The sequence below is a fragment of the Schistocerca cancellata genome, chromosome 7 (genome assembly GCF_023864275.1).
Source record: "Schistocerca cancellata isolate TAMUIC-IGC-003103 chromosome 7, iqSchCanc2.1, whole genome shotgun sequence".
Classification (NCBI taxonomy): domain Eukaryota; kingdom Metazoa; phylum Arthropoda; class Insecta; order Orthoptera; family Acrididae; genus Schistocerca; species Schistocerca cancellata.
In genome coordinates this window covers 235,846,744-235,865,686 of record NC_064632.1, presented here as the reverse complement: position 1 = coordinate 235,865,686, position 18,943 = coordinate 235,846,744, and the positions used below count along the sequence as shown (strand labels likewise).

Genomic DNA, 18,943 nt, shown 5'->3' with positions numbered 1-18,943 from the left:
GTGGTAGATAAAATATTAGTGTTCCTGCGAGATTAGTCAGTGGAATGTGTGGTGCTGTATACGCTTGACTGTGTGGACAATGTACATGAGGAGTGCAATCATGATGATACATGTTTAACAAGTAAAAGTGATATTGAAACAGGTGTCAAGCCACATAGATCATAATTCTTGCAGGACAGAGAGCCACAAATCATGTCTGCAGTGAAACATAGTCAAGGACAATCATTGTACAAGGAGCAGGTACTAAACATAATTAAGTACATGAAAGATCATACACAACATAGTGAAAAAACAATTATGAACAGATTTAGAATAACTCCATAGCAATGTGACCGTGTAGTGCATACAAAAAACTATGGATATACACAGAAAAATAAGGTGCATTTGTTACAAAAACTGGTGTTCATGCATTTCAAAAATGCTCGATACAATTTGCGTGATACTGACCTACTATGTTACTCGCATCAGATTGCGCATGACATAGGTTACAGTAATTTCACGGGAGGCACTGGATGGTTGCATAACTTCAAACAGTGCTATAGAATTGGAAGATGTAAGATAATGAAATTTCAAACAAAGCATCACCTTGACGAAGCACAGCAAGCTGCAAAATTGGCCCAAATATTTGTAGATGAGATAAACAAGCTTATCCCATCATTTAGTACAGAATTTATTTTTAACTTCAACCAATCAGGATTTTAAGAGGAAATATACGTAAAAGGAACCCTGGAAATTAGAGGTATCAAGAGAGTTGTGTCAAGATCAGCTAACAGCAGTGCCTTAGTGTTATTCACATACAATTATCCAGCCTGAGAATCTGAATGGTAAATTGGCTTGAAAGTTATTTATTGTGTGTGAGAAGATGGAGATGCTCTGACCCCTATGATTCTTTCTCATGTGCGTGATCTTGCAAGGGCAGTATGGAATATTTATATCACAGCAAGCGGGAAAATGGGCATAAGAGGACTACAACTATGGTATGAGTACCATTATCTGCCAATAGCTGGTTAAAATAATTTGAATTGCTTGATACCTGGCCTGCGTATAAAAATCATACTCCATTAGAGCAAACTTCCCTCCTGAAAAGTGTAAGATGTTGCAGCTCATACCACCTAAAACCACTGGATAAATTCAGCCTCTATATGTTTGTTTTTCAATGCCTACACAAGATATTATCACAATACCTGCAACTATGCCTTAACGGATAGCCAGTTTCACGATAAGCTCCATGACTGACTGTTTCACATTCGGTTGCATGCCATCAGTTACCACCATCCTATTACACCAATATGATTCTATGTGCTTTCTTTAAGAGTAGATATCTAGCTGAATGTCCTGCACAGCTTGTAACTTTCAAGGAGTTGCCTTCGATCCTGATGGTCATAACTTTGTGATTACTGTGGTGTGCCATCTTTTATTCCCTGTTCATGCACTGGTGCAAGTTAATGGTTTGTTTTCAACAGTTACTGAATGTCAACAGTGTCTATTTTGTGAACATGAAGTGTAATACATACATCCCATAGAATTTTGATCTCTGCACCTCTCAGTCACTTATTTTCTGTCATCCTGCTGATGCACATTACCAGCTAATGTTTTTTCTGTCATAATTGTTAACACAACACTTTCAGATGAGCCTTACTAAAGATTTAACTTGTGAATCATCTTCCAATTAGCCATAAGTGATTTATGGTAATCATCATCATCATCATCATCATCATTTAAGACTGATTATGCCTTTCAGCGTTCAGTCTGGAGCATAGCCCCCCTTATACAGTTCCTCCATGATCCCCTATTCAGTGCTAACATTGGTGCCTTTTCTGATGTTAAACCTATTACTTCAAAATCATTCTTAACCGAATCCAGGTACCTTCTCCTCGGTCTGCCCTGACTCCTCCTATCCTCTACTGCTGAATCCATGAGTCTCTTGGGTAACCTTGCTTCTCCCATGCATGTAACATGACCCCACCATCTGAGCCTGTTTGCCCTGACTGCTACATCTATAGAGTTCATTCCCAGTTTTTCTTTGATTTCTTCATTGTGGACACCCTCCTGCCATTGTTCCCATCTACTAGTACCTGCAATCATCCTAGCTACTTTCATATCCGTAACCTCAACCTTGTTGATAAGGTAACCTGAATCCACCCAGCTTTCGCTCCCATACAACAAAGTTGGTCGGAAGATTGAACGGTGCACAGATAACTTAGTCTTGGTACTGACTTCCTTCTTGCAGAAGAGAGTAGATCGTAGCTGAGCGCTCACTGCATTAGCTTTGCTACACCTCGCTTCCAGTTCTTTCACTATGTTGCCATCCTGTGAGAATATGCATCCTAAGTACTTGAAACAGTCCACCTGTTCTAACTTTGTTCCTCTTATTTGGCACTCAATCTGTTTATATTTCTTTCCCACTGACATTACTTTCGTTTTGGAGATGCTAATCTTCATACCATAGTCCTTACATTTCTGATCTAGCTCTGAAATATTACTTTGCAAACTTTCAATCGAATCTGCCATCACAACTAAGTCATCCGCATATGCAAGACTGCTTATTTTGTGTTCACATATCTTCATCTCACCCAGCCAGTCTATTGTTTTCAACATATGATCCATAAATAATATGAACAATAGTGGAGACAGGTTGAAGCCTTGTCTTACCCCTGAAACTACTCTGAACCATGAACCCAATTTACCGTCAACTCTAACTGCTGCCTGACTATCCATGTAAAGACCTTTAATTGCTTGCAAAAGTTTGCCTCCTATTCCATAATCTCGTAGAACAGACAATAACTTCCTCCTAGGAACCCGGTCATATGCCTTTTCTAGATCTATAAAGCATAGATACAATTCCCTGTTCCACTCATAACACTTCTTCATTATTTGCCGTAAGCTAAAAATCTGGTCCTGACAACCTCTAAGAGGCCTAAACCCACACTGATTTTCATCCAATTTGTCCTCAACTAATACTCGCACTTTCCTTTCAACAATACCTGAGAAGATTTTACCCACAACGCTGATTAAAGAGATACCTCTGTAGTTGTTACAATCTTTTCTGTTTCCATGTTTAAAGATTGGTGTGATTACTGCTTTTGTCCAGTCTGACGGAACCTGTCCCGACTCCCACGCTATTTCAATTATCCTGTGTAGCCATTTAAAACCTGACATTCCACTGTATTTGATGAGTTGTGACTTAATTTCATCCACCCTAGCCGCTTTATTACACTGCAATCTATTGACCATTTTCTCCACTTCCTCAAATATGATCCTATTTCCATCATCATTCCTACCCCACTGTACATCGAAATCTGAAACATTACTGATCGCATTTTCACCTACATTGAGCAACTCTTCAAAATATTCCCTCCATCTGCCCAAGGCATCCACAGGATTCACCAGCAGTTTTCCTGACCTGTCCAAAACACTTGTCATTTCGTTCTTACCTCCCTTTCAAAGACTGCTAATTACACTCCAGAATGGTTTTCCAGCAGCTTGACCCAAAGTCTCCAACCTGTTTCCAAAGTCTTCCCAAGATTTCTTCTTGGATGCTGCAATTATCTGTTTGGCTTTGTTTCTTTCTTCAACATAACTTTCTCTATCTACCTGGGTTCTGGTATGTAGCCATTTTTGATACGCCTTCTTTTTCCTTTTACAGGCTGCCTTGACTGTATCATTCCACCAAGCTGTTTGCTTCATCCTACTTTTACACACTACTGTTCCAAGACATTCTTTAGCCACTTCTAGTACTGTGTCCCTGTACCTTGTCCATTCCTTTTCCAATGACTGTAATTGACTACATTCAACTAACTGGTACCTTTCTGAGATCGCTGTTATGTACTTGTGCCTGATTTCCTTATCCTGAAGTTTCTCCACTCTTATCCTCCTACATATGGACCTGACCTCCTGCACTTTTGGCCTCACAATCCCAATTTCACTGCAGATTAAATAATGATCAGTGTCATCAAAGAATCCCCAGAATACACGTGTGTCCCTCACAGCCTTCCTGAATTCCTGATCTGTTATTATATAGTCAATGACAGATCTGGTTCCCCTGCCTTCCCAAGTATACGGGTGAATGTTCTTATGTTTAAAAAAGGAGTTTGTGATTACTAAGCCCATACTGGCACAGAAATCCAAGAGTTGTTTCCCGTTCCTGTTGGCCTCCATATCCTCTCCAAATTTACCCATAACCTTTTCATACCCTTCTGTTCGATTTCCAATCCTGGCGTTAAAATCACCCATGAGCAGAACACTGTCCTTGTCCTTTACTCTAACAACTACATCACTGAGTGCCTCATAAAAACTATCCATCTTATTTTGATCTGTCCCTTCACAATGCGAATATACTGACACAATCCTAATTTTCTTGCTAGACACTGTCAAATCTATCCACATCAGTCGTTCGTTTACATACCTTATTACAACTACGGTGGGTTCCATTTCTTTCCTGATGTAAAGCCCTACACCCCATTGTGCTATTCCTGCTTTGACTCCTGACAGATAGACCTTGTATTCTCCCACTTCCTCTTCTTTCTCACCCCTTACCCAAATGTCACTAACAGCTAAAACGTCCAGCCCCATCTTACTTGCAGCCTCTGCCAGCTCTACCTTCTTCCCAGAGTAGCCCCCATTGATATTAATAGCTCCCCATCTCGTTACCATTTGTTTGCCAAAGTATCTTATGAGTCCCTGGTTTGTCAGTTAGAGGTGGGACTCCGTCACCTCCAAAGGTCCAAGGCATTTTGCTCTGATTGTTGCCAGCATCATATTTAAAGTACCAGGGAAGCAGGTTGCTAGCCTTACTTGCCCCGAGTCCCATTGCGTTTTACCCCTAATGGCTGAGGGACTAACCAGTGGATTTGGTAGTCTTTGCCGTGTGGTAATCATGAAAAACATAAATCTGAATGGCCAGAGGAGGATTTGAACCCCAGTTCTCCTGAGGCAGAGTCCACTCTCGCCATTTTTCTACTTTGCTTGGTTATTATAGCAATGAATCGATAGTTTTTTCTACATTGGCTGCTGACCGCATACATTGAGACCTACAAGCTGGTGTTTTTGGAATCCATGACAGATGCCTATTTAAAGGTAATTTTGTCTCAAGTAGATCATTATGTTTGAACTCAGAATATATTCTAGAATTTTCGAGAAATAGAGATGAATGGTTAAGATGGTAATTTTGAGAATGTAGGCTACCACTTTTCTTGTAGAAGACTGCAACCTTTTCTCTTTTCTATTCTATTCATTAAGAACAGTTTTATACACAAGAGTCTATTTAAGAATGAATGTAATTCACTTGCAAATTATATTTGACTGATGTGGCAGTGGAATGTTGGCAACAGTATTTGGTTTTGTTCATGAAGTAATATTTGGAGACAAAATTTGAAATTTCAACTTACATTCTGCTTTTGTCTCTCTAAGTGTTTGTGTCATTTCAGAGTATGTGGGCATGGACACAACAGCCATAAAATTTACCTCTTAATTTGAAAAGTGTACACCAGTTGCACCACAAACAATTAACACTTACCTTACGTTACGGTGGTGGTGGTTGTTGTAGAACTGCTGATGATGGCAAATGCAGAGAACAGAAAGGATTGCCAAAAGAAACAGGAAGATTATAATTTAAAGTACTATTAACTGCAGAGTTCAGTTGCATGAGACTGCAGTCGTGTGTGAGATACATTTTCGTGAATATGTTTTTGTGTGTGTGTGTGTGTGTGTGTGTGTGTGTGTGTGTGAGCGCGCACGTGCGTATGTCTATCTATGGTTGACAATGGCCGTAATGGCTAAAAGCTATAAGAGAGTCTTTTTGTTGTGCCTATCTGTGACTCAGCATCTCTGCTATATGGTGAGTAACAACTTTCCTCTCATAACACTGATAATATCCAATGACACTGAAATGGCTGACAAAATACTTGCTAGACTGATTCGTGGATATTGCTCATCAGTCTGAGACCATTATCCACTTATCCAATTGGATTAATAGAGGAGGTAGACAATATCCAACAAAGAGCAGCATTTTTCATCATGAGATTGTTTAGTTGGCATGATAGCATTATGGAGATGCTCAACAAACTCCAGTGGCAGACACTACAAGAGAGGCACTGTGCGGCATGGAGAAGCTTACTGTAGGAATTCTACGAGAGTACATTTCAGAAAGGGTTGGACAACGTGTACTTCCCGCCACATACATCTCTCGAAATGACCACAACCAGAAAATTTGAGAAATTAAAGATAATATTGAGGTCAGATGACAATCATTATTCCCATGTGCCATTCAGGAATGGAACAAGGGAAGGGGGGATCAGTTAGTGGTGCCAGAAATACCCTCCACCACACACCATCAAGTGATTTGTGGAGTATAGATGTAGATGCAGAGGTTATTAGAGTCGGAGTATGAGTTCAGACAGACTTCTATGGTGGAAGGACTTGATCCCCATCCTTCTAAAAGACCTAAGCAGCACTGGGTTTGCCTTCAGTGATTTATGGAAACTACAGAATGCCCTGTCTGTTGCAGCTGGTATGGTCACCATACTAGAAACTATATGTTGGAGATATGGCATTACCTAGACATTGTCTACTGCATGTGTGAATGTGAGACAACTGCACATTTGTGCAAAAACTTACTGCAATTCTTACATAACACTGACAGGACCATTTGATGTATATAAAAAAATTAAAGCTAAAATACACTATAAAAAAAGGAGGTGAAAATTTTTCAGGTGATTCTGGTATTCTGTTTCAAGCCATATGCCAAATTATTGCTGATATAGCTACATGCATAGCTTAAATTCTGTCTCTGAGCTACACACCGGTGGTCCAGGCATGCCATGGAGACCAGGCTGTCCTCGTTGACCGGGAGGTCCTGGCAGGCCAGGAGTGCCATCCTTCCCAGGCATACCCATGGGGCCTGGTGGGCCTTCTGGCCCTCTCTCTCCAGCAGCACCTCGCTCACCTGGCTGAAATGCGTTGGAAGGAAATGAGACCATTACATATACAGAAACACTCAGTCCAGATATGTGGACTGTTTCTTCTTCATGTTTTAAAATAAAATTTTACCTTAAGTCTTAAATCCTATATACTGATACCATTTTAGCTAAGAAACAATAAATGAACAAGGCAGTCTTCTCCTTAGTGTCAATACGTTGCAAGTTTGCTAACCAGCCTTTTTGCACATACAATTGTAGCTGCATTAGTTTACTGTTTATTTATTTATTATCATCCAAATGATCACATTTGTGATATAGGATTTCTCAGGGTACATTTTAACAACTATATAATATCTTTACAAAATTTTTATCTGTGCTGAATTCATACGAATCTATCTTATGTTTAATACAATATACAACTAATAAGTGTTTTTATAACATAATTTCTTATGTGCTTGACAGACATATTCACTGATGTAATTTCATTTGTCACATTAACTTAAACATATATTCTTATACAGTTGCGCAGAGATATTCACTTATGCTGTAATAACATTTGTCAAGCATGTGGTTCTTTATAACAGTTTTAAATTTATCCTCATTTTCCAACTCTTTGATATGTTTTGATAGTGCATTAAAAAGTTTGATGCCTTGATTACATATATGTTTCTGACTTTGGGTCCTTGTTACAGCTTGTAAGTGGAGATCTTTACATTTCCGTCTATCGTAATTATGGTAGTCTGTATTGGTTTTCATTATGTCCTGATTTCTTTTGATCACGAACAGACATTTCAGAATGTATAACGATGCAATTGTTAAAATTTTCAACGCTTTAAAAAGGGGCCTACAATGTGTTTGAGGTGGGCTCTAGGTCATTATCCGAATAGCACGTTTTTGTAATTTTAAAATCTCATTTAGACGACAGTTTGTTTTTCCCCAGAATACTATCCCATAGGATGCAATGGACTCAAAATAGCCAAAATATACTAATCTGGTACAGTCATTACTACAAACTCTTGAAATTATTCTAAGTATAAAACATGCTGAATTTAGTTTTAGTGCTAAGCTCACCACATAGTCCTTCCAGTTAATCTTATCATCAATGTGCATACCCAGGAATTTTGCACAATGTATTCTTTCAAGTTGTTTGCCCTCCATGGTGGGATTTAGGTCATCATGTTCACTTATTTTTCCATATTGCACATAATTAGTTTTTTTTTTTGCATTCAGTTTTAGCTTGTTAGCACAAAACCATTTTTGTATATCTTGTAGGACATGGTCCACAGTACTGTGCAATGACTGCTTCATATCACTAACTATTAAACTAGTTTACGAAACATAACCTACAAGTAATTCTCTTTCAGTGACCTGACCAGTGAATATAGTGCAACATTATTTGAAGAAATCTGGAATTTATTAAAAATACTAAGCTAAACTGTATAATTCCATCTCAGTATGTCAATTGAAAACTTCTGATTTTTGATGAAATTTACAGTGTTCTTGGACCAACATTAAACTTTAGGTACAACAACATTCCACACCCTTAGTGTGCTACAAAGTGTGTTTCTCATTAAAATTAGTTTCTTTCACATTCTCTCTCTTTTTTATTTAAGATGACTATAAAGTCAAAAAAGTGTCAGCTCTGATAGTTTATAATTTTATTTTCATGTGTAATTTATTACTGCTTCTTCATTTATATCTGATTTACATTTGTATTGCATGTGCTATGCAGTATGGAAGATATGCTATGGTGATGTTACTGCTATTGTTTATTGCAGTATGGAAGATATGCCGTGGAGATGTTACTCTTTGATATTCCCATTTCCTAATGGATATTGTGCACAAACTACAATTATTTAATGCAGTGGCTCATATCCCAATGAAAAACTGTGTGTGTGTAAACAATGAAATTGCACTGTGCTGTCTCACAAATGACAATGAACACTGAGGAAAATTACATCTTGGGTTGTCGGGTGTTCTGCCAGATATCAGCGTCGTACTTGCACGATATTTCGGTCACGTAGCTCGTGACCTTCATCAAGTGTGACCTGAGACTGCTCCTAGAGTGGACCTGGTCCAGTATTTATGCCTATGGCCTTCCCCCTCCACCAACGGCTGCAGGCGCTTCCTCTGTGGTCCGCGCCCATTCCCTGCGACCTGCTGGAGTGTTGCTGCTCCGTTTTCCGGCCGCGTGGTGAGCTGGCGCGGACCGCAAGGGGAATGCTTGGTACCCCAGACCGTAGATGAAACACCCAGGAGCGGGTTTGGTGGGTGCGGACCGCAGAGGGAACACCTAGAACCGCAGCGGATGGAAAACGGAGCAGCAACGCTCCAGCAGGTCGCAGGGAATGGGCGCGGACCACAGAGGAAGCGCCTGCAGCCGTTGGTGGAGGGGGAAGGCCATAGACATAAATACTGGACCAGGTCCACTCGAGGAGCAGTCTCAGGTCGCACCTGATGAAGGTCACGAGCTACGTGACCGAAATATCGTGCAAGTACGATGCTGATATCCGGCAGAACACCCGACAACCCAGGATGTCATTAGATCGCCGGGAAAGCCTGAAGAGTTACAGCTGAGGAAAATTTTTCACTTCCTGTACCTCTCTGCAGACAGAATTTAGAGTACTGCTCAGTCCACTTTATAAATTTTTATATAGCCTGTGAACATGCACAATGCCATCTTAGTTGCTTTTGTCACATTAAATATTGCCAAAAAAATTTATATAAAGTAACACATATGTGATGATAACTACACAGCATTTTTTGGCAGCTTGTAACGCATTCAAAATATGCAAAGTTGCATGTTTGCATCCATAGGGAGAAAGAGGTGGAGCCATGAACTCTGTCTGGAACTGCCTCTATCTGGTGAGCAGTGACTGGTCTTAATAAAATATTTTATTTCATCTTGGATTTTCTGATATTGCAAGGAGAGATCAGGCAGCACAGGTCATTGGCCAGTAATGGCCAGGTGGTGTTTCTCAGAAACTAGAAGAGATGGTAGCAAAAACTTTCCATCAGCCTTTTTTTGTAGTTACTAACACATGTTGAAAAACATGGTTAACTTTATTCTTGCATTACACACCAAGCATGCTGGGAGTTATTTTCTGTTGGATGTGACTTGTGCAACTTAAAATCAAAGTCATAATATGATGGGCAATTTAGTCAAGCACTTTTATAAACACAATTTCATTTGATATACCTACACTATATTATAATGTAATTGTATATCTAAAAAGAAAGATGATGAGACTTACCAAACAAAAGGGCTGGCAGGTCGATAGAGACACAAACAAACACACAAAATTCTAGCTTTCGCAACCAACGGTTGCCTCGTCAGGAAAGAGGGAAGGAGAGGGAAAGACGAAAGGATTTGGGTTTTAAGGGAGAGGGTAAGGAGTCATTCCAATCCTGGGAGCGGAAAGACTTACCTTAGGGGGAAAAAAGGACAGGTATACACTCGTACACACACATATCCATCCGCATATACACAGACATTTGTAAAGGCAAAGAGTTTCGGCAGAGATGTCAGTTGGGGCGGAAGTACACAGGCAAAGATGATGTTGAAAGACAGGTGAGGTATGAGCGGCGGCAAATTGAAATTGAAATTAGCGGAGATTGAGGCCTGGCGGATAGCGAGAAGAGAGGATATGCTGAAGGGCAAGTTCCCATCTCCGGAGTTCTGACAGGTTGGTGTTAGTGGGAAGTATCCAGATAACCCGGACAGTGTAACACTGTGCCAAGATGTGCTGGCCATGCACCAAGGCATGTTTAGCCACAGGGTGATCCTCATTACCAACAAACACTGTCTGCCTGTGTCCATTCATGCGAATGGACAGTTTGTTTCTGGTCATTCCCACATAGAAGGCTTCACAGTGTAGGCAGGTCAGTTGGTAAATCACGTGGGTGCTTTCACACGTGGCTCTGCCTTTGATCGTGTACACCTTCCGGGTTACAGGACTGGAGTAGGTGGTGGTGGGAGGGTGCATGGGACAGGTTTTACACCGGGGGCGGTTACAAGGGTAGGAGCCAGAGGGTAGGGAAGGTGGTCTGGGGATTTCATAGGGATGAACTAAGATGTTACGAAGGTTAGGTGGACGGCGGAAAGACACTCTAGGTGGAGTGGGGAGGATTTCATGAAGGATGGATCTCATTTCAGGGCAGGATTTGAGGAAGTCGTATCCCTGCTGGAGAGCCACATTCAGAATCTTATCCAGTCCCGGGAAGCATCCTGTCACAAGTGGGGCACTTTTGGGGTTCTTCTGTGGGAGGTTCCGGGTTTGAGGAGATGAGGAAGTGGCTCTGGTTATTTGCTTCTGTACCAGGAGGGTAGTTACGGGATGCGAAAGCTGTTTTCAGGTTGTTGGTGTAATGCTTCAAGGATTCCGGACTGGAGCAGGTTCGTTTGCCACGAAGACCTAGGCTGTAGGGAAGGGACCGTTTGATGTGGAATGGGTGGCAGCTGTCATAATGGAGGTACTGTTGCTTCCAGCTCCACTCCCTCCAAAACCTCAAAATTCCAATCAACACAATCTGGAACCACAACACCCCAAGCCCGTCCACATCAAACCCACCAACAAGCAACAGTACCTCCATTATGACAGCTGCCACCCATTCCACATCAAACGGTCCCTTCCCTACAGCCTAGGTCTTCGTGGCAAACGAATCTGCTCCAGTCCGGAATCCTTGAACCATTACACCATTACACCAACAACCTGAAAACATTAATGACTTGAGCCTGAATGTTGATGCACACAAAACAATAATTTTTGCTGATGACACAACTGTACTCCTCAAAGGGGAGAATACAGAGGCGGTGCAAAAAAGTGTGAACGTGGCTACTGATAAACTCAGCAACTGGGCAAAAATCAACAGATTAACTATCAACACCAAAAAGACAGCTTCCATGAACTTCCACACAACACAAAATGCAAATTCCTCTCAGCCATCTGTCACTATAAATAACCAGTCAATAGATACCAACACTGTTATCAAATTCCTAGGTCTGTGGGTTCAAGATAACCTGAAATGGAATACACATACAGGAAAGGTAAATGCCAGGATTTGTACTGGCTGTTATGCATTGAGTGTACTGAAAACATGTGCTAGCCTGAAAACATTAACCAGTGCATACTACGCTTATATACAAGCCCACCTAAAATATGGTGTAATATTCTGGGGAAATGCTCCAACTGCTCTGAGCACATTCAGAATCCAGAAGAGAACATTGAGGACTATTAATGGGAGCAAACCCAGAGACTCCTGCAAACCCATCTTCAGAAAGTTAGAAATCCTTACACTGCCGTGCCTCTACATTCTTGAGACTCTAAAATTCTTCAGAAAACATATAGTGCCAACTGACCCCAGAGTCGTAAAAAATAATGAAATACATGAACACAAAACCAGGAAAAACGCAAACCTGCATGTTATACGCACAAACACTCAACTGTGTAAAAAGGGAGTTTTCCACATGGGCCTCCAACTGTTCAACAATCTTCCCACTAGTATTAAGTTCATCGAAGACAACATAAAATTTAGCAAAGCCGTGAAGTCATATTTGTTGTGTCACTGTTTTTACTCTGTAAATGAATACTTAGATCAGTAATCTTGCTGTTTGTGCTAAATTGAAAACATTGTGCAATATAATACATTAGAATACTATAGGCTTACATTAATACATGTTAACAATGTTAAATGACATTTTCCGACATCTGCAACACTCTGTGTACCATCAGATCACATCGAATCTCATCTCCTCAAACCCGGAACCTCCCACAGAAGAACCCCAAAAGTGCCCAAACTTGTGACAGGATACTTTCCGGGACTGGATCAGACTTTGAATGTGGCTCTCCAGCAGGGATACGACTTCCTCAAATCCTGCCTTGAAATGAGATCCATCCTTCATGAAATCCTCCCCACTCCACCTAGAGTGTCTTTCCGCCGTCCACCTAACCTTCGTAACCTCTTAGTTCATCCCTATGAAATCCCCAGACCACCTTCCCTACCCTCTGGCTCCTACCCTTGTAACCGGCCCCGGTGTAAAACCTGTCCCATGCACCCTCCCACCACCAGCTACTCCAGTCCTGTAACCCGGAAGGTGTACACGATCAAAGGCAGAGCCACGTGTGAAAGCACCCACGTGATTTACCAACTGACCTGCCTACACTGTGAAGCCTTCTATGTGGGAATGACCAGCAACAAACTGTCCATTCACATGAATGGACACAGGCAGACAGTGTTTGTTGGTAATGAGGATCACCCTGTGGCTAAACATGCCTTGGTGCACGGCCAGCACATCTTGGCACAGTGTTACACCGTCCGGGTTATATGGATACTTCCCACTAACACCAACCTGTCAGAACTCCGGAGATGGGAACTTGCCCTTCAGCATATCCTCTCTTCTCGCTATCCGCCAGGCCTCAATCTCCGCTAATTTCAATTTCAATTTGCCGCCGCTCATACCTCACCTGTCTTTCAACATCATCTTTGCCTCTGTACTTCCACCCCAACTGACATCTTTGCCCAACTCTTTGCCTTTACAAATGTCTGCTTGTGTCTGTGTATATGTGGATGGATATGTGTGTGTGTGCACGAGTGTATACCTGTCCTTTTTTCCCCCTAAGGTAAGTCTTTCCGCTCCCGGGATTGGAATGACTCCTTACCCTCTCCCTTAAAACCCAAATCCTTTCGTCTTTCCCTCTCCTTCCCTCTTTCCTGACGAGGCAACCGTTGGTTGCGAAAGCTAAAATTTTGTGTGTTTGTTTGTGTGTCTATCGACCTGCCAGCGCTTTTGTTTGGTAAGTCTCATCATCTTTCTTTTTAGATATATTTTTTCCACGTGGAATGTTTCCCTCTATTATATTTATAATGTAATTGGATAGATAAAAAATCTACTCACCAAACAGTGGCAAGAGAACACACACACATATAAAAAAGGTTTTACTTATGCAAGCTTTTGGACCCAGAGGCTCCTTCTTCCAGCAGAAGGATTTTAGTGGAAGGAAGAGAGGTGAATGGAAAGGAACTAGAGAGGTTTAGAAAAAGGAGTAGTGTTCAGAAAAGTCATCCAGAACTCCGGGTCAGGGGAGACTTACCGGACAGGATGAGAAGGAAACAGTGATTATTAGGGACTGCACCGGACAAGATTTGAAAATGTGAGAGATTAAAGGTGGGAGACAGGGTAGTATGCAAGACATAGATTACTGCTAAAACAGCATGCACAAGTTAATAAGAGTGAAAAGCTAAGAGCACTGTATCTAACAGAAGTGGGAAGGAGATTGCAAAAAATAGATAGTTTATAGTGTTTGTATAACCATACTAACCAGTCCAGGAGGTCCTGACTGTCCTCTTGGGCCTGCTATACCACGTACCAAGTTATCATCAAGTGAGATTGTATTTGGAATGTAATTACTTTCACCAGGTGGGCCAGGTGGCCCTGGAGGCCCTGGGGGGCCTGATGGTCCTAGAAATCCTGGAAGCCCTGGTGTTCCAGGAGGTCCAGGCAATCCCTGTGGACCCTACAACAACAAATCCTCCATTGTACAGTTTCTATCACATGTTAAAGGTTTATTAACAATGGTACACTTGAATGTTGTAGTGATCATTCATGTAGATATAAATAAAGTAAATAAAGGAGTTACATAAATGTAAAATTTAATAATTTCAACATCTGTACCAAATTAAAATTTTGACCTGAACAGAAACATCAAATTGTGCCTTTGATTACTGTAAGAAAGTACCTGCTAATGGAACTATCTGATCAAGTATCATGACATCAACCTTCTTTTCTCTGTCAGAAAATACTTAATTTAGGACTTACAACTAATTCCCAGCCCCTAAACTGTTTTACACATAGCAGTTTGAGTGGGAAGTCCTGTGACTGTCTATAATCGGGAAATTTCTACCCAGTGGAAATGTTGTTATTGAGTCCAAACATACAGCTGTCATTAGAAAACATATTACTACAAATATGGTTGAAATTTTCAGTTCAGGACTCACAAATCTAAATGCAAATAACATGCCATATTGACAAGACATGTGTATAGTTGCCAAAAGTAGACAATAATTTCAAATCAGAAAAACATAAAATCTGAAAGAGTCTTTGAAACATAGGCTGCTTTTAACATTAACTTTTCTATTTTATATGTTACCTGTTGCAGTAAAGACTTCTTTCATACCAATGGCATTCTTATGTCATGAAATAGTAACTGTCTTAAGCTTACCATTGCACCTGGTAAACCCCTAGGACCAACTGGTCCCTGTAGACCATCATCACCCTTGTCTCCTTTGAATCCTGGTTTCCCCATGATACCTGGAAGCCCATGTTTTCCAGGTGGTCCCTGTTGCCACAAAAATTGGCATCATTACAAACAGCACATTATAAAATCTGAATCACTTTTTGTTCATAAGAGTACAATAAAAGTAAGCTTGCTGGTGGCATCAAGATTTTGAAAGAGATGTACAAATGTAAGACAGCTAAAAAACTTGAATATACTTCAAACACGAGCTTTTAAAGAGTTGTTCTTATTAACAAAACACAACACGTAATTGAACACCACAGACTTCATCCTGTAACAGGAAATCGTCCTTCAAGTCTTTTTTTAGGTTATATTGTTAATTATGAATAGGTCCTCAGAAAATTAAGCACAGTGTTCTATTGAGGCTTTACATAATAACAATAGTAGCAATAATTCTAAAACAAGCATGAAAAGTGATGTTAATTGTGAAACCTAGAAGCACTGCAACTAAAATACAGGTAAAAATGGAAACAGATTACCCACATGGGAATACTTCATTTATGACTTACAACTGAACCCATAGAATGTAAGACAGTTTGTTGATGCATTAATGCTTCATCTGGACGCATTACTCACAATTAAAAAGAGATGTATGTAGATACGCTACCATGAAATTTATTAGCAAGTGGAGAAATTTTACTGAATGAAATCAGAAATTTATTCACCTGAAGAATTCATATAAATATGCTTTTGCAACAATAATTCCAATCTATAAATGAAAGCAAGAAACCTGAATGACATGTTCCCAATTTAATTCCACTCTGCATGTTCTGTAGAAGTGCCTGATCTTTTAGATGCTATTTACTACAGCTTGCCCCAAATGCAAGCTATCATCTATTGACAGAAGAGAGTTCAAGTGAATACTGTTTTGAGGAAGGGCATATGGCTGATATGCAATATTATAGACCTATACTGTTGGTATTAGTTTAGTTTATAAACTGGAGGCAGACTTAATTGCAAAGTGTGAAAGAGTGTTAATTCTAATGGGATACACTACACGAGAAACGACTAATATATTTTAGCCTACTTTTTTTTGTAATTATTCTCAGCAGATTTCACAAAAAGCACTAAGAAATACTAGTATTCCTTGTGCAAGTATCACACTGTGATGTAGTGATCAAAATCACAGACATAATGGAAGGAGTGAAGGTAACCACTCACTCACAGTATTAATTGAGACACTGATTAGTCAGTGGGCACATAAACTAGACTACAAATGTTGTGTGCTTTCCATCAACCCTCTCTTATCCACCTCTTTTCTCCTCTCACTCACTCGCCTAACAAATCTGCAGTGCCAGGAGAATAGACATAAATTGTTCTCAAAGCCTATCTCCTGGCTTGTTTATGTGCCTGTTGTTTTGTTTCATTTCCCATATTCAGTTTTCACAAAAAACTCTTACATTTAGGAAAGATATATTTACAGCTTATCAGCTTATGATTAAAATACTACTATGCAATGTGAATTGTCTGAAACTTTGTATGCCACTAATTTACGGATTGAAATTGTGTGAAACAGTGTCATTGAAGCCACTGTACTCAAAGATCTAGCAACTAGAGAGATCTCTCGCATACATCATATACCAATTATCCCAACTGATTTAACTATTCAATTTAAGTGACTCAAGGTTTTGTTTGCAGCAACAGTGAAGAAGTAACAGGGTGAGACATAAAAATACATTGGAATTGATTTACAACTTAAACATTTTTACCATGATCAATTGTGTGTGCCCTTTCATTGGTAGTTTAGAAGATCAATCCAAAAAATGAAATATGATGTACATTCTGAAGTTTTGTTTCTATGTTGTGCAAAAATTTTTTTAAAAACTTAAATAAAAAAAACCATTCCATAAACTCACAGTGGGCAAAATCGCAATGAGAAGAAAAAATTGCATCTTGCCACAATTCCCAGGGATACCCCAGATTAAGACATATATTCAGTTCCCATGCATCTTTAGCAACTGCAAAGCATTACTGGGTCATCTAATCTTAAATAAATTAAGCCACAATTGTTGCAAATTAAGCCACAATTGTTGCAAATTAAGCCACAATTGTTGCAAATTAAGTCACAATTGTGCACAAAAAGTTCTCTTTATACTATTTGATTTCATAGCACACAGTGTAAACGAGAAGGATGGGCAACTGTGCTTGTATATAAGAATATATACAAAAACTTCTGAAGGATATTTAACAGCTACTTTTAATATTATCTTCCAGTCATTGTTAGTGTTTTTTGTGTAGCTATCGGCTGTACTGAGCTGAGGTAAGTACTGGCCAGCCCCTCTATCTCTTTGTTAGTATTAGTATAGGACAAGATATACAATTTTTTTCAGCATGCTGAACATGGTGGTTCAGTCTCCAAAACTATGGTGATTGCTTGGAAACTAATAACGGCAATTGTTTCTTCAACAAAGGCCATTTTCAAGTGGAAGTACAAAGAAAACATTAAAATACAACTTATATTTTCATGAGAAAAAATATTACTTTATCCTACTACTTACTGGCGGTCCTTCTGCTCCTTTTTGTCCTCTTTCTCCTTTACTTCCAGGTAGCCCCTAAAAGATAAAGAAACACTTTTTTAAAACATGAATACTGGAAAGGTTAAATGATACCATTACTTGCAAGCCAAAACTCAAAACAGTTGAGTTGCAGTGATCAATATGATGCAATTACTACCTCAACTTCGTTATGAACTATCAAACTAAAGTCAATGGTCAAAAACCATAAACGGGGCGGTTTCTATTTCTTTTGAACAGAGATTGCATTATAGAAATTACAGACCTGTACCTACATTCACAGCTTTTATTTTCACTGTTTACTTATAACCATTGCATCCATCATTTTGACTGCTTAATGTCTCTTTACACAGCTATGTCATCTGAGTTAACTGCAGGTGTTCAATTGCACAACATGTGACAATGATGTGATGCTATAATGCAGTGGTTGCTTCTGCCTGTTAATCTATAAGCTGACTCATTGCCCATCCATGAAGACTCTCCTTCATGATGGAAGTTATGGAAGATGTTTGTGAACGAATGAATCCAAGGATTTTGAAGCTCCTCATCTGATTGACCTGATATATCTAAAGTGCTTTGCTGTGTATTAGTCATTATGCAGACATGGAAATAGTTTATAAGTTGTCAGACATGGAAATGCTGGAGTATTTAGAACACATGCAGTGAGTTCCAGAGTAAGAATTTGAAGGTAGTGAAACTGATAGACAAGTAGGAACTAGTAGTGATGATTGTACTCCACACAGTGAAAGTAATTGCAGTGTATCCGCAGAAGTTGCACCAGTGGCTATTACAGCAGCAAGAGAAACTCTTTGATATTTTATACAACAGAGGAAGATAGGGAAGAAGAAGTAAATGTCAGTAACCTTCACTGTTTTTTGTAGGCATGTTTGGGATTTTGAGAAGATGGGACAGAATGGAAGATTTCTGATTGTATTTTAATTCATCTTGAAAGCTAAAATATCAAAATGTTTTACATCAGACAGCAGGACCAATGTAACTCATGAAGAGAAATATCAAAATTCATAGTGCTGCTAGTTCTTGGGGGGCTGTTTCTAGATGACAAAATGCAAAAACATATACAATTGTACACAAAGAAAGTAGTGCACAGGCAAATTGAAAATAATAGATGGTGTATTTCTCATTCTGAAAGAGGTGCATTCATTGTAGTTTTGTATGCTCATGGTTTTTTTTGTGCACCATGGGATTTGAAAATGGATAT

The 18,943-nt window shown here is 39.7% G+C and overlaps 1 protein-coding gene across 3 annotated transcripts in view; it reads right to left on the bottom strand.

Annotated features, from left to right (window-relative positions):
- The window catches only part of LOC126092137 (collagen alpha-1(IX) chain-like), a 362,152-nt gene that overhangs the window by 57,227 nt on the left and 285,982 nt on the right, over positions 1-18,943 (bottom strand). For all 3 annotated transcript variants that reach the window (XM_049907597.1, XM_049907598.1, XM_049907599.1), the window contains 4 exons: positions 17,710-17,763; positions 15,137-15,253; positions 14,237-14,431; positions 6,801-6,947 (listed from right to left, as the gene is read on the bottom strand). In XM_049907597.1, coding sequence (XP_049763554.1) covers positions 6,801-6,947; positions 14,237-14,431; positions 15,137-15,253; positions 17,710-17,763 — 513 coding nt within the window. The remainder of the gene's footprint in view (positions 1-6,800; positions 6,948-14,236; positions 14,432-15,136; positions 15,254-17,709; positions 17,764-18,943) is intronic.